We start from the raw sequence: 15,787 nt of genomic DNA on the forward strand, positions 1-15,787 counted from the left end.
GCTGAGTAATGAGAATAACCTTCCCGACTCTCAATTTTGAAACAAAAACCCGATTATCGTTCAAAATCACAAATTTGAAGAAATTATAATGTTATGTATTCTGCAAATAGCCCCGGGCAGCTATAAACACCGCTTGTGTAAAAAGTTTCATTCCGTGTTGATGCAATACCCCTAATTAACAAAACCAGTGTAGTGTGTCAAGATTATCAAGATAGTTAAAATGGTATAAAGGGAAGCAATCAAATTTAGACAATATAGCTTAATAATCAAGGGACAATACTCTTCAAAACACGGTCTCATTTCTGGACATGCTAATACCTTGAACTTCAAAGTTCACCACTGACAATATTTCGCAGCACGCAAATACCATTTCTTTCCTAAACTTAATACACAAAACAGAAGTTACGGTCATGACAATTGAAGCGGCATCTTCGCAATTCCACTGCTCAGAGACGAAATATAAATTTTTGACGTCTATAACGTCAGTTATGTGCAGCGATCGCCGCTTTCTGTACATGTCGATAATAGACAGATTAACAGTACATTTTATGATATTTTCATAAAAGATACTGTGTTACGCTTTACATAAATTATACTGTTTCTTTATAAATTGTATGTATGTAAAAGGATATGTTATGTTATGTTATGTGATGTGATGTGATGTTTTGGTTTGTAGTAATTTAGTTTAGCTCTATTGGGATGAAAGCTTTAAGCTTATTTTAACCACTCTCGAGTCCGCTTCCTCGAAAAGCCAGTACTGGTGTCATATGAGTAGTCATGGATGCGACCCCAGTAGGACTCGAACCCACGACCACCGAGTAGAGCGACCGATACCTTTACCACTAGAAATCCGCTCCTCTTTAAATGTGATGTCATGTGATGTGATGTGATTCTCATACGAGCCTAAAGGATATAACTGATAGCGGATGTGCAAATATTATGCTGTAACTATACCTGTAGGCACGACTGATAAGTTCTCAAAATTCAGAGACAAATAAGAAGCTTGAATATCTTCTACATACAAAATTATGAACGAGTTTTAAATGTTGATATAGAAAAAGAAAAACAATGAACCATTGAACTTCAAATTTGATTACCATTGTAATGACCCATTTTAATAAAGTCCGAGTTCAAGTGATTAATCTTTGCGATAGCAGTTAGCGAGATTTGTTTTTCCAGGTATTCTAGTTACATGATAGCGACGGAAAACGAACCTACACTAAGTCTGATATTTTCCCATACGACATTACACAGCTTGTAAAATGCTTTTCTTGATGGAGTCTACGATTTTCTTAGGTAAGAACGAAAATTATGATATTCTTGCTAATGTGACGAGTAAATTGACAAATGTTAAAATTAAATTCTAAAGAAACACAAGTTTATCAATATCATATAAGTTGTGTTTTTCTATAATAAGGCGCAACAAAGAATAGCTCACAACTGATTAAAATCCATTTCTTACCTCGAAAAAGTACGGACTGATTGCCTAGTAAACTTAACGATCTATAATAAAAACGCAACTTTATGTGCATAGAGGAACGCTCATGCCCATTGATGTGGACTTATATACAGCATATATTATGTAAAAAGGGCAATAAACGGTTGGAGTGTGGACACAACCGTCATATAGCAATCACTTATAAAAGGCATATTGATGACTGTTATAATAATGCACTGTTTCCGTCTGATATCAGATCCCTTAAATGTTTTTTTTTTACGTCAACAATTAAAATACATCCATATTTTAAATTAGTTTATGAAAAATAATTTTAGTTTTCATACTCTTATTTTGTTATTTATAAGCCTAGAGTAGAAACATGTATATGAATTTCTTTTTGTTTCTAATATGTGAATGCTCTTCCCTAATTGATCATGGTGATATTTAGCAGCTGAGAACGTTCGGGGGTAAATGTCGTTCAACTAATTTAATTAACATCATCAATGGTAATTGCTTTTAAAACAAATGTCGTTCAACGGGTACATTTCTTCTTTTTGTTTGGAAATCCTAGATAGATCTTACGTGCTTGGAAGAAGGCATCAGAAAATAAATGAGAGGAAAAGCCCATAGCCAAAAACACTGTACTGTGTTTTACTACTTATATTTGACAATAAGGTAAACAAACGAAGATTTTTCAATTAGTACAGACTCATTACTCTCACCTTTACGCTTTTACAGTTATACTCCTGTTGATAAATCCACACCATTGTGAACCAGACTGTTGGAAAGATTTAAACGACGCTTCGACAGTACAAGCTCAAAACTGCTTAAAACTCGGAATGCCAATTATACAACAAATGATGGCAAAGAATCAGGAGTTGGATAAAACTGATGATCCTACCCCGGACGAATTAGCGACATATAACCTCGAAATGTATGGTATTATGTGCAGGTGAGTAAACAAGTTCAATTGTTTATTCCCGTTCACTCTTTATAACTTTTGTTGATCTTCAATGGCTTACCAAATAGATATTTAAAAATTGCATTGACCTTTTGAAGCAGTAGTAAAATACCTAATTCTGTAAAAACACAGGATATGAGATACACATACGGAAGTGTAATACACAAACGCTTTTTCTTGGACACCTCCAAATTGTCGTCCTTGAACAACTTGATCAAGTCATTTGCTATTAAAATGCAACAGAGAATGACACAATATATAAACGTATAGATATACTCGGCAAAATGTTCAGACTCTTGGTTTCATAAATGAATTGACATCTGAATAACTGCTCACGATAGATATATATAAAAGTTAGTGAACGTGATTTAAGTGCAAGCTATCGGTGGTATGTTCAATACACAAAATATTGTTTTAAGATTTAATTATCTCGTGCGCTCAACATAAGATGTAGACGTAGTTCGGCAGAAATATGATGTCGTGTTCTCGAGATATGATGTCAAGTACTCCAGATATGATGCCGTGCCTTTAAAAAAAGACGTTGTTGATCAAAATATATATGCTGTGCGCACGAAATAGGAGTTAATGTGTGGTATGCTCGATAGAAGATGTTGTGAGACTCGTGATAAGATGTCATGTGCTCAAGATGAGATAACGAGAGATCAAGATAAAATGTCGTCCACTCGAGATAATATATCAAACGTTTGAGATAATTATATCTTTAAACAAGAAGGTTACGGCAGTGCTAGACCGATCGCTTCAGTTTTACAGCTTAATTAGATATGAAACAAGGCCCACCCACTAGCGAGCATGCTTTTGTACAAATTAAAAAATGTTGCAACATTTTATTAAGTATTACCATGACAGACTGTTTTGCCAAGACATACAGAGATAAGCTATGCTCTTAGCGAATAGTATCCGTAGCATTTCAACGTGGCATTCACAATTGCTGTTCAAAATTTATCCAGACATCGAACAATCTATTTAGATAAACTGATTTTCAAAGCGTCCACCCTTTACACATAGGAAAAAGTAAATCCGCCCATTGTGGAAACATTTTCAAACATTTTAGTAGAAAGTAATCCAAGAAACATTTTGCAAAATTATTTTGTTTGATACTGTTTTGTTCAACTTTAGAATAATTATCCACAATAACTGTGTTTGTGTGCCCATCTACCAAACTTGTTAATGGCAATGCTATGTTGATATGTAAAAAATCATGGCTTTTTCTCTTTATATGTGTTAAATTTTAACGAATGATTATTCATATCTTCTAAGGTGCACACTATTTGATTTATCAAAAAAGCATGGTAGCCAGTGGTTGAGATTTGCTTCAACGAATGTATTTACCTTTATCTGAAACTCGGGTTTTTTATATATTTCCATCATGGAACTTCTGTTTCACGAAGGAAAATATCTTGACTACTGGAACTATTTTCTCGACATTATTTCAAACGTCTGACATCTTATTTCATGAACAGAACATAACATCTTGTTTGCACGAGTACATGACAATTTTTATTTCGCTCACGACATCTTATTTCTTATACCTCAACATTTTTTTAGCGCACGGCATGTTATTTCGAATGAAGGATATCTTATCTTGATCACTCGGCATCTTTCGCGGATGAACAACATCTTATATCGTGCACTTAATACGACGCTTTATCTTTATTTATTTTGATGTTTCTGACACCATTTTTATTAGTAAATAAATACAAAAATTTGTCGTTAGTTTGTGTTAGAACGTTACGAAGTACTTCTGCCTTAATCGTGAAATACCTAAACGCCTTATAAATCATGGTTTTATTACTATTTTCTTTAGAATTATTGCCTTTAAAAATACGTACATGACTTTGTGCTTGTGTTACATAGTTACGTGTAGTTTCATTAAATATTCAAACATCTTATCTGCCAAACAGTTGATGTCTGTTATATCATGGAGGCACTTATTTGTAAATACCATATTTATTCGATTCAGAAAACATTTTAGAATTGTTAAATCGAGTGTCGCCACAATTCTGACTGATCAATCGAGAAAGCGCAATATGTCCTGCATATTTTGAAATTACTTCTTTTATTGTCTTTAACTAGCGATCAAGGTAAAAGGGCGATTCAGTGCCAGTTAGATTTTGCATCTTCAACGTGTCCGCAAGCATTTACTTATGCGAAGTCCATTCCATATTTTCCAACTACACCAGCGATGGATACAGCTTACATTCTTCATTTTGGAAGTGTGGATGCTATTTGCTCAGGTATTTTACATACATGAAGTGTCTGGTATATAAAGGCTTTGAGTTCCTTCATGCTTCCGTAATATTATATCAACCTTCACTTCCATGGAAACAATAGCCCTAAAGTCAAACATGTTAGTACACTTTGTAAGTCATTGCACTTTTTATCATTAGTAAATAATTTGTAGCTTGAATGTTTTGTGGCTAACGAAATATGGACATAATAATTATAATTATGGACCTTAAAGTTACCAAATTCAGTCACTTGCTAATATTACAGGACATGAAAAATCATATGCCGATGAAGTTAGAGACTTGTTTAATCGTCTACAAATGAATTTTCCAAGTACGAGCAAATGCATTGCTAAGGCAAATACCACAAAAAACCAGTTTGTTGGAAAGTATAATGACGATAAACAATATGCCGTTGCCCTTATCAATTTGTACGCTCAGGAATGCAGTCTTCCTTCCTCAGGGGCTGTGTATAGAAAAATAAACAGTGTACTTCGTAACGGAAATTCTGAACAACCTTGGAAACAAGCAGGTGATCTTATAGACAGAGGTCTTGACATACTAGGCCAAGAAACAGTAAGTGTGGTGTACAGAGGCTGCCGCACTCCTGTCACATTTACATCTGGCTCTGAGTACATGTTCAGTCAAATTATTAGTACATCATTAGACCCTAAAGTTGCCTTGTTGTTTGGTTGTTTCAATGGATACCAAAATTCACAAGAAAACAACCTCCTCAATACTTTCTTTGAAATACGAAATGCACGTGGTGTCCGAATTGATAAATACTCTGCGATGAATAATGAAGAAGAATTCCTTATGCAGTCAGTAAGTTCTTTCTTTGTTGTTAACACAACTGATGATTCTCAGGACATCAAGAAGAAAATAGATGAAATTGTTGTACACGGATATCAGATATACCCCGCTGTGTATGTTACCTTAGATACGGTGTGTACTTCAAAGGACACGAGCGCCGCTGACACGAGCGCCGCTGCAACGTTTGTTGTCCGGCGACAACTGATTCTTGTTTTCTTCTGTCTGTATGTCAATACTATTATCGAAATATAATCTAGCAACGAGACAATACAAACAATGAATGCGAAAATTAGCTTTTAAGTTAAATTTGTTTGGTGTTTTACGTTAGATTATTATGCACGCAAGTTATTTACAGAAAATATGCAAATATGTATAAATCAAAGCGTTTTATGGTCTTTGAGACGAGGACTTACAAGTTTTGTCGTCTTTTAGGAGAGGATCGACATAAAATATTGTCATGCTATCATGTGTATGTTTTTATGTTCTTTCACTTCTATAGGTTTGCTTGAGAAACAGTTGTAACATTTGAGTGCAGGCAAAAGTTTCCAAATTCTATAATAAGAAGCTTACAACAAGAAGTGCATTACTGTCAGATTATAAAGCGTTTATCTTCCTTCTTGTTTTTAGCATGTCGTTTTAAGAAGAAACATTAAACTTCCGACGACTGCATATTTGTCTGCCAAATTAAATGCATAAGTTCATAAATTTTCAGTGTGAAATTAGAGCAAATTTTAAATAGTTTAATTTCTTTACTTGACAAATTATCAATGACCTTAAAGCTAGGAAAGTCAATCAGTTAACTCAAAATGGGTTGCAGTCTCTGTAAGCATATCAAATAGCCTAATGGAATGAAAATGACAAATAAACTAGTAATTTAACTTTGCAGTTTTTATTTATTCGTGGTAGAATGATAAATATTACTGTAACATATTATATCAGATGTAACGTTTGTTAGGTTCAAATACATATTACTGAAACATTCATGCTTATCAATATTTGTATAGTTCTTAGGTACGAGTAAAAGTTCTAATGACTTTGAATCGTGTTTGATATACAACATGAAATGTATTTGTTACTTCTATACTTACCACTTCAAAAATTAAAAAACTAAGATTTTACCCAAAAGAAACAACATTTAGATTTATAGGTTACAGGGACAATTCTTCAACTTCTTTACGCCCTCCTTAATATTTCACCTGTTTGTTTCCCTCGTTGCAGGTTAAATATGTGTACTGCTTCCCAAATAAATGTAATAAAATCAAAACAAACGTTTTTGTGAAAAAGATTTTGCGTCTATTAACATAACTGATGTCGAAGTAAGTAAACTGCTGTGGCACACATGCTGTGCATAATGGAATGTTTTAAGAAATTGTGACATTCTAAACTTTATTTCATTAAATAAGCAAGCAAGAACTCATTAAACCGGAAATTCTATTAGTACAAAGAGGGCATAACTCAAAACAGACTGTTGCTAGCATTATCAAACTTGAGTTAAATAATGTGAGTGATGATATGGAACAACTATTTTAAGTTTGATTAAAACAGAGATATAAAAAGCATAAGCATTAAACTGAAATTAAGTAAAAAGGGGATATAACTAATAAAATATTTGCACCAGAGTTAAGGACATTGTGTCATATGATGAGGATGATGATCTGGAAAATCTAATTTAAGTTTTAATCAAATTCAAAAGTAATGCCAAAGATATAGTGAAAGTGCACCACAGTTAACGCGAAATTACAAAATGGGACATAATTCATGAAACACTGATGCAAGAGTTATGGCCCTTGTATCATATAATGTGGGTGATGATGTAGTACAACAATTTTAAGTTTGAGTCAAATCCATTCAGTAATAACTGAGATAATGTGAAAGCGCACCAAAACTTTAACCTGAAATACTAAATAAAAGGGAGATAATTCATGAATAATTGGTGCCAGAGTTATGACCCTTGTGCCATGTGATATGGGTGATGATCAGGAATAACTATTTTAAGTTTGAAGCGAATCCATCAAGTAATAGAAATGATAAAAAGAAAGTGCATCAAAACTTTAACCAAGGTGGGGACGCGGAAATACGCCGACGCAGACGCCGTTTTTAGTAGGATAGCTCTCCATACATTGTATGGTCGAGCTAAAATGGCTAAGTATTCCATACCCCGAGTCTTCTAGTAGAATATTCAAAATCAGCCCTTTACTAAAAGCTGTAAGAAGATATTTTTAATGTACTGAATGTCCCCAAAATTTCTCGTGAACAAATCTATTGCACACAGGAACTATATATATAATTCATTTATGGAAGTTTATGGTACATATTTTGTACTACGACAGAAGTTCACTTACATGTGTTGTTAAATAAAAAAAATGACCTCCTAAAATGTTGTTCTCTATCTTTCTCTCGGACGTTCAAGTTAATTTGTATCCATTATTGAAAACATAAGCTTAATTATTTTCGACAGTTCTATGTGTAAGGAATGGGAGGCACTAAATTGTAAGTATGTACATGTAATGTCATCCGATTTAATAAAAAAGAAACACTATTGGAAAAAAAGATCTACCCAAACAAAATCTAATTTATCATACAAGAAAGTTAAAAATATCCCCTTTGTTACGTGAGATGAGCTATGTCGAGGACATTCTTTCCAAAAGTGTTTAAGTGTTAAAATGCCGTGTTTTTTATCTTTAGTAAATTTGAAGGTCATAGTGTTGTTATGATTTACTGCAGACCGTATCATTTTAACTAAACGACTAAGTGATAAACTAGATAGTCCTTGGCCTTTTTTAACTTCGTATCACATGCTTAGGTCAAGGGTATCTGTGGCAAGTAGTCTAGTTTTCAACGACATGAAGTATCCTACTTGATAACGACATATCACGTTACAAAGCTGAAATGTTTCTTATATATTGTTTTCTGGTTTTGTTGGCAATCTTTATTCTTTTAAAGTTTAAAATAAAGCTAAAACGAAATGGAAAGAAACCTCCGAGTCCGAAAGGTGTGCGGAAGAATATGGGGACATATTTGAAATAAAACTGCTGCATCAAACTTTGATTTGTCTGAATTCTGAAGGGATGATTCGTAAAGCGTTAGCAAGCGAGCCTTATAAACGGTATATGAACGATAAGGCTAAATCTTTCTACAGTGAAACAATGCTATTCGGAAGCCAGAGCGTATTTACGTATGGAGACGCTCACAGCGAAGTTTACAATGGAATGCGAAAAGGTACACTATCTTTTACTTGTCCACAAAGGCATAAGATGCTAACGGTCACTTGCCGTCAGGCAGCCATTTATTTTTCTTCTAGCGTCACCTCCTCGCTATAAATTTTTAAGCTAATGAAACTACCTGTTAATTGATGTTCCATGGATAGTCTTCTTGTTCTAACGGTTCTGTTCGTCTATCCAGGTGCCGCCCGAGCAAAAGCTTTTCCTTAATCAATGGTCTGGTTTTGAGGTCAGCAATGTTTTTGTACTTTTAATAACAAATTAGCATGATTTAATACGATTAATGTGGAATAATGATTAATTGTAGCGACACATTAATAACCGTAGTAAAAGCATTGCAGCCTGTGGAGGTGGTTTCGATATCCGTCATTTTTAAGTATTTTTCTATAGATTAGACGTATGGGAATCAATATACTTTCGCGAGAGATATAATACGGAAGTCTGGTGCTTATTGTAGTATCTTTTTCAAGTATATTTAACTATTTTATAGAACTGAAATCAATGTGTTGTATAAATGTTCAGTTTGAATAACTAATGTTTGGCTAGAAAAAATTGTACTTTGGACTCTGATTCAAGGAATCCTGGCGGAACTCACCACTGACAAATCTTTGTAAATAAAGTTACACTTCTGCAAAAAATAAAATCGAAAATGTAAAAATTGCAATTTACATTGAAAGTAATGAAATGAATATAATTACACCTTTTGAACTCTCAAACGTCACACTTTTTGTACCCAAATTACCAATTATTAATATTGTTCAATTCAATATGATCCGTCATTAAAGTTGCGACAAGGTAGTGTAATCACCTTTATATCTTTATAATAGTAAAAACCACCAGAAACTGTCGGCTAAAATCCGAAATAATTTCAGTTAAATCTTCATATTACTTCAATACATCGTTAATGGCCACCAGAGAGTGTGGTCACTTTCTCGACATGTCGTATGATTATAGTAGAAACCCTAAAACAAATTTACCCCGAATTTGCTGCCTCAAGTTCTGAATGATTTCCCAGAAATGCTCCATCAGGCTAGCTTCAATCGAAAATGTAATTTTGATTTGCGTAGAACAAAGCAGACATTGAGCGGGAATGAGGGGTTGGTAGTCTCCTCTGTTTAACTAAACTTAATATTTCGATTTTTTCGTAAATCTGTAGGTCAACTTTCAATAAAATATAAAAAAATGAATAATATGCGTCAGGCAATCGGTTAGCACTCAAACTGTAATCGATTCCCAGGGTGATTGAACATTTTGTTCTCGTCCTGTGACTTTCACATGCGAACTTCATCACGTTAGGGAAAAAAGTATGCAGGGCAGCTGATTGGTCAGACTAGTAGATTAGTACATGATAATCAAAGGTATACACATTGTTTTTTTTTCAATTTAATTACCTTTTCAACCTTGTATCGCTTTATTAATATAATGTATCATATAACTTGCCTTTCAGCTTACACGCATAAGTTCTGAGATCAGATCATTCTTACAATGTTCACATCTATATTAGACCAGTGTCTCGTTGTATTGTAGGTATAATCAAAGCTCTGCACGTTTACGGACAAGAAGGCTTCAATGAATTTGAGTAGAAAATCCAACAGGAGCTTGATCGTCTCAATCGAAAGAATGCGTCATTTGGTGATCATGACTTTGATGTTGTCGCACTTTTTAAGCGGTCGCTAACAAATGTTGTTTTTCTGGTGGTAAAACAATTGTGTTCGCTTTAATCAGTAAACACAGTGGTTGTTGGAAGTTAAACTTTAATTCGTCTTCTTCCAACACATCTTTTCTCACCCGTATCAGATTTAAATATTATAGATTTAAAGTGATCACATTTACTATCATAATATATAATATCAGGTCTAGTATTCGCGGAGGGAGGGGGTGGGGTTAGGGAGCGGTCTGTGTATATGATAGATATCCTGATAATGTTTGAATACTTGAAAAATTATCTAGGCCGTTAACTCGAGGATGCTTTTTTTTCGTCCTTGTTCAACTTTCCCCTTCCACTTAATTTTGTTTGCAATGACTAATATGAGGCACAAATAGATATAAGTGAAATGATGTTCGTAACTCCCCGAAAAGCACTTTATCTGGTTTAATTTTTTTTTTAAATAAATAATCTCGAAATATAAAAATTGTGAAAATGTTATTAATTGCGTTTATGCTATTTCTATGAAATTTTGTCTGTTAGAAAGCAAAGAGACTACAACATAAAATATGACCTGGAACGAAAATTGAAACAGAGAAATGAAATAGAGATTCAAAATGTATCTGAGATCTCCTATTTTGAGATTTTTTAAAACATGCAAAATTTGGTGGCAATGTTATTTTAAAAAGAAGTTTCATAATGCGGATAGGGGTTATTTTAATGCAAGGAATGGCTAAATTACAACTTGGTGTTTATAACATAGTTTAAACACAATTTAATGTTTAAAATAAATTCAGCTCAAACAAAAGTACATGCGCATGTTTCTTAACAAATGCCAGATACTCACTGAGTATTCAAATACAACTTCAATAACAACAGGTTAACCAGTCTATCTCAGTAAAGTATAAGCGTGGGCATATTATGGACATTTGAAGTCACTATATTTACTAATGAACATCACACGTAGCATTCGTTTTTTTTTCATACCTTATTACCCCATCCACTTAATTTTACATGAAAATAGAGTCTTCTATTTTTTGGTTAATTACTATATTGAATGCGCTTAATTTAATCCTTATTATTTAAAACTGACACACGACCAACGTGCTTAGCGTACACCTGATCAGTATATTTAGTAAAAATGACTTTTGATTTAATTTTTTTAAAGCATTTATGCTTTACAAAGATAAAATAGGAAAAAAAAGAATAACTTTTTGGATCCCCCATTATGCGACACGTTATTTCCGTATGTAGTGTCTGTAAACCTCATGATACACCAGAAGAAGAAAACAACAACAGCAAATGGTCTATAATAGCGCGATCATAAAAATATTAAACGCTATTTAAAGCAGCATGCCTCCAGATTTGGCTAAAAAATCATCAAGTTTGGTCATATTATTAACATTAGAATATGAATTTTTGTTTCTAAAATATTTTAAAAGTTCCAAATCAAGAAAAAAATATGACCGCGCCGGGAATCGAACCATGGACCGCCGCGGCAATAAAGACATTTTCCCGTCGGCGTAACCAATAGCGCTATAGCTGAAGCAGTGAATAATGACTTCAAAAGATAGATATTTATAATCGAGACAGTTTACACAGAGTAAAAGCTTTTCGATTTTCATCGTAAAAAGTAGTAAAAACAAATTATCATGTGTTTCCGTAACATAAAGTTTGTCAGTAATTAAGTTTTAAAGTAACATTTATTTCAAGATATCTAAAAGAAATTTTTTGTTGTCGAACGATCTGGAGGCATGCTGCTTTAAGACTCTTGATGCAATATCTTAAAAAAATCGCGGTACATTTTAGTGGACTCTTTCTCTATATGAAACCACATTATGGTGTACTATTTAACACTTCATGTTGAACTTTGTTTCTCTCCAAAAGTTATAATCACCGATCTTTTCAAACATTGTACATATTTCTTACTGAATCGGTACACAAGTTAATGTGTTTATGTTAAATACGATTTTGCTTAGTATAGTACCGCTGGATAAAAATGGATTATGTTTGTGTTAAGTGCTAAACGCCATAATGTCCATTTGAATGCACAAGCCGTATATATGCAGCCAAGCAGTTATTTTTGAAAAACGTATTAGCAAAATTGTTGTGTTACATATATGTCAAATAGTGCCGTTGAGAAAATGCAGACTTATGCCTTTACAAAATATTTATTGATCACACGTTCAAATTAGAACAAACGAGTGCATTAAAATAACACAATACTAACAGAGAGTAATATTTCAAAGTAACGCCGGCCGTTCTCAAAGAGCATTCAAAAAGGTACCGTGATTTACCGTGTTGGATATTCTGCCTTGTTTTTTACAACCACAAGATTGCATGTATTTTACCAAACAACCTTATTGCCGAAAACCTTCTGCTAAAGAGAAATGCATAGTTTTTGGTTTGTTGTGATCTGCTTACAGATTTTATTAACTATCACATCAGCAGTCTTTAAGTGTCGTGTGGCGGCCGTAAAAAGTCTCTCCCTACTTGGATTCAGTGTTTTAATATTTTCTGATCCTTTGAGATCATAGAGTCACTCAATGTTCATAGGTAATAGAGCCGGTGCTAGGGAGCGTGATGGATGTTGCACTTTCAACTACCTCTGGTGAACATACGTGTTGAAACCAAGTCTGCTAATATTTTGCTTAGTTGCATTCTATGCTTCCAAAGGATCATCTTACAGGTTTTATTATTTGAGCCGCGCCATGAGAAAACCAACATAGTGGCTTTGCGGCCAGCATGGATCCAGACCATCCTGCGCATCCGCTCAGTCTGGTCAGGACTCATGCTGTTCGCTAACGGTTTCTCTAATTGCTATAGGTTTTGAAAGCGAACAGCATGGATCCTGACCAGACTGCGCGGATGGGCAGGCTGGTCTGGATCCATGCTGCTCGCAGCGCAATTATGTTGGCTATCTCATGGCGCGGCTCATTTATTGTTATTACAAAACTGCTTTTTCTATTTGATCGTTGGTAAATGTTACATTATGTGGACTTTTGACATTATTTGTAAATCCCTTTCCTCTTTTTTGGACAACATGTTTGTCAGGTTTTGAACTGATATTCCCATCCATCGGAAGTAATTGCGTATCGCATTGTCGCGCGTCGTATCGCATTCTCGCGATGTCGTATCGCAATGTCGTGCGTCGCCTTTGAGGGCGACGGACGATATTTCACATGGCACTAACAGGATTCCGTCCTTAAGACATTTGTATCGTCAGACTGTAAGTTAACGTTAGTTTGACATAAAGTATATTAAATTTATTATAGAAAGTCTAAAGTTATGAATATAATCATTTACAGTTTTTTTCAGAGCTTTCAATACATAATCTGTGAAATGTTTTGAATGTCGTGTCCTGAATTCAAAAAGATTTAAAGACTGAAAAGAATGTTTTTTGTTACTTTAGCTTTAAGGTATACAAGGACGTTTTGGCCCTGCGAAAAAGTGCAAGAAACCACTGTATGAAGTGGTACCGCAATATTTATTTCAAAAATGAAATGCTTAATTCTACTTATACTTAGGATGAAATTATCGGTATGATCTTACCAATTAAAATAGTAAATAAACAATAGTTTCAAAAACTTGAGTACCCTGCCTGTGTAACTATGTACACTGTTAAGGTGAAAATTCATATGATAAAATTATTTAAATAATATTATATATAAATATTATCACCGCTCGGCTTTAATTCCTTCAAGTCAATCTTGCAATCTTGTTCAGTTGTGTGTGTGTGTGTGTGTGTGTGTGTGCGTGTGCGTGTGCGTGTGTGTGTATGTGTATGTGTTGTGCGAGGAGGGACTCGTAGGCCGAATGGACAAGACTCTGGCTTTAAATCACTTGCCCTCACAAATGTGTTCAAGTCCCGTTTGGTGAAAATAATTCTTTATGTGAGTAAATCAAATATCAATGCAAATTGCTGTTAATAAAGTATATTCATGCTCCTGTAGGATCATTGGCTACAATCAACTTTTACTAATAATAGAATTCCACTTAAGCTGGTGTAAGGGTGCGCGAAGGGTGTTGCACTTTCCATGGACTGAAAAAGACCAAGTCTTCTGTTAGTTTTCTTGGTTGAGTTGGATGCTTCTCAGGATCTTTTTATAGATATTGCTTGGTATCTGGGCTGGCATCTCTTTTGCAGCAAGAAGGATTGCTTTGTCTCCATACGTACACATCTGATTTATTGTAACAGTCTTGTTTAGTATAACTTCATTGCTTCTTAGTATTCTGTCACGGTAAATGGTTCAGTACATTCAAATATCGTTTTACAAGATTTAACACATACAGGGATAATGCAGTTATTGTTCTCCGCAACAGCTTATGATGTAGCGATACGTTATGGTATACTGTATACATGTTTATGATACCGAAGGCATTTTATATACGTTAAATATTTAATGATTGACTGCTAGTTAACGCATCTGGCGCTAATTAAAATTTCATTATGTAGCATATGGTAATATATAATATCCGTAAGGTAAGAATGTCCAATCGATCATGCATATTTTACACGCTGATATTGAAATCAGGTCAAGGTTTCGTACACATAACATCTATCAAGTACATCTATCTAGTTAAAAGCACGTTCATATTTCCGCTTTCATTTGATCTAATCCGCCACTGTGGCTAAATCCTCTTATTATTGCATACAGCCAGATGGTATGCACAAATACGGAAGTCAAAATGTCCGTGTTTCGCGTACTTCACTTTTTATAAGATTTGTGACAATAAGGCCTAAAATATGTTTGTTTCCGGTATCCCGACCTACCCTAAATTATTTGCCCGACCCTAAATGTTTTATTGCCTTTAACAAAAAGTTGCAAAACTGCACGTTTCATGCTTTAAATATGGCCAGTGAATACTGATGCTCTAAAGGCCTAATTCCTTTATTTGTATTCATTTTTTTTTGACACGAAAAGAGTTTCCGAAAAGTCTCACTTTATAAAAAAAAATTAAAAAAAGAAACTTACACACAAAAAATGTATTCCGAGGTCGTGATATCGATTCCGGATGAAGCGTGTGTTCTCCATGACCATTTGATGAAAGACATTGTGTCTGAAATCTGTGGAAAAGTTCGCAGATACTTGGGGCGAACAGGTACAGCATACAGCATACAGCATCAATATGTTAACTTCCCCTGTTACAAGCAAGTATCAAAATAATGAAGCCTAACTGATTTCTTGTATGTCAGTCACACTACTACGTACAGCGTTAATGGACGTCAAACGTATAACAAATTTTTCAATCCGTTCATGTCCGTTCGTATACGTTTCATTTCCGTTTCTTATGCGGCGCCTGTGCTTCTTGTCCGGCAATGTTCGTTCCATCAGGTGGAAGGTTTTGAGCATGTTCAAAATTTGGAGCTGCACAAAGTTGTTCGTTAGATGTACTGTAGCAATGCGCTGGTATGCGTTTTTCTTCCGTTACTTGTACGTTACTTATTCTGTACATGTCCGG

General features: G+C 34.4%; 1 protein-coding gene across 1 annotated transcript; it reads left to right on the forward strand.

Moving 5' to 3' along the window:
- The first annotated feature begins 1,141 nt into the window (after positions 1-1,141).
- LOC123535371 (uncharacterized) lies at positions 1,142-6,439 on the forward strand. Its single transcript, XM_045318009.2, has 4 exons — positions 1,142-1,296; positions 2,177-2,390; positions 4,494-4,654; positions 4,914-6,439. The coding sequence occupies exons 1-4, from the start codon at positions 1,263-1,265 to the stop codon at positions 5,708-5,710; spliced, it is 1,206 nt and encodes a 401-aa protein (XP_045173944.2). The 5' UTR covers positions 1,142-1,262; the 3' UTR covers positions 5,711-6,439.
- The last annotated feature ends 9,348 nt before the right edge of the window (positions 6,440-15,787 follow it).

This window comes from Mercenaria mercenaria, chromosome 12 (assembly GCF_021730395.1).
Source record: "Mercenaria mercenaria strain notata chromosome 12, MADL_Memer_1, whole genome shotgun sequence".
Classification (NCBI taxonomy): domain Eukaryota; kingdom Metazoa; phylum Mollusca; class Bivalvia; order Venerida; family Veneridae; genus Mercenaria; species Mercenaria mercenaria.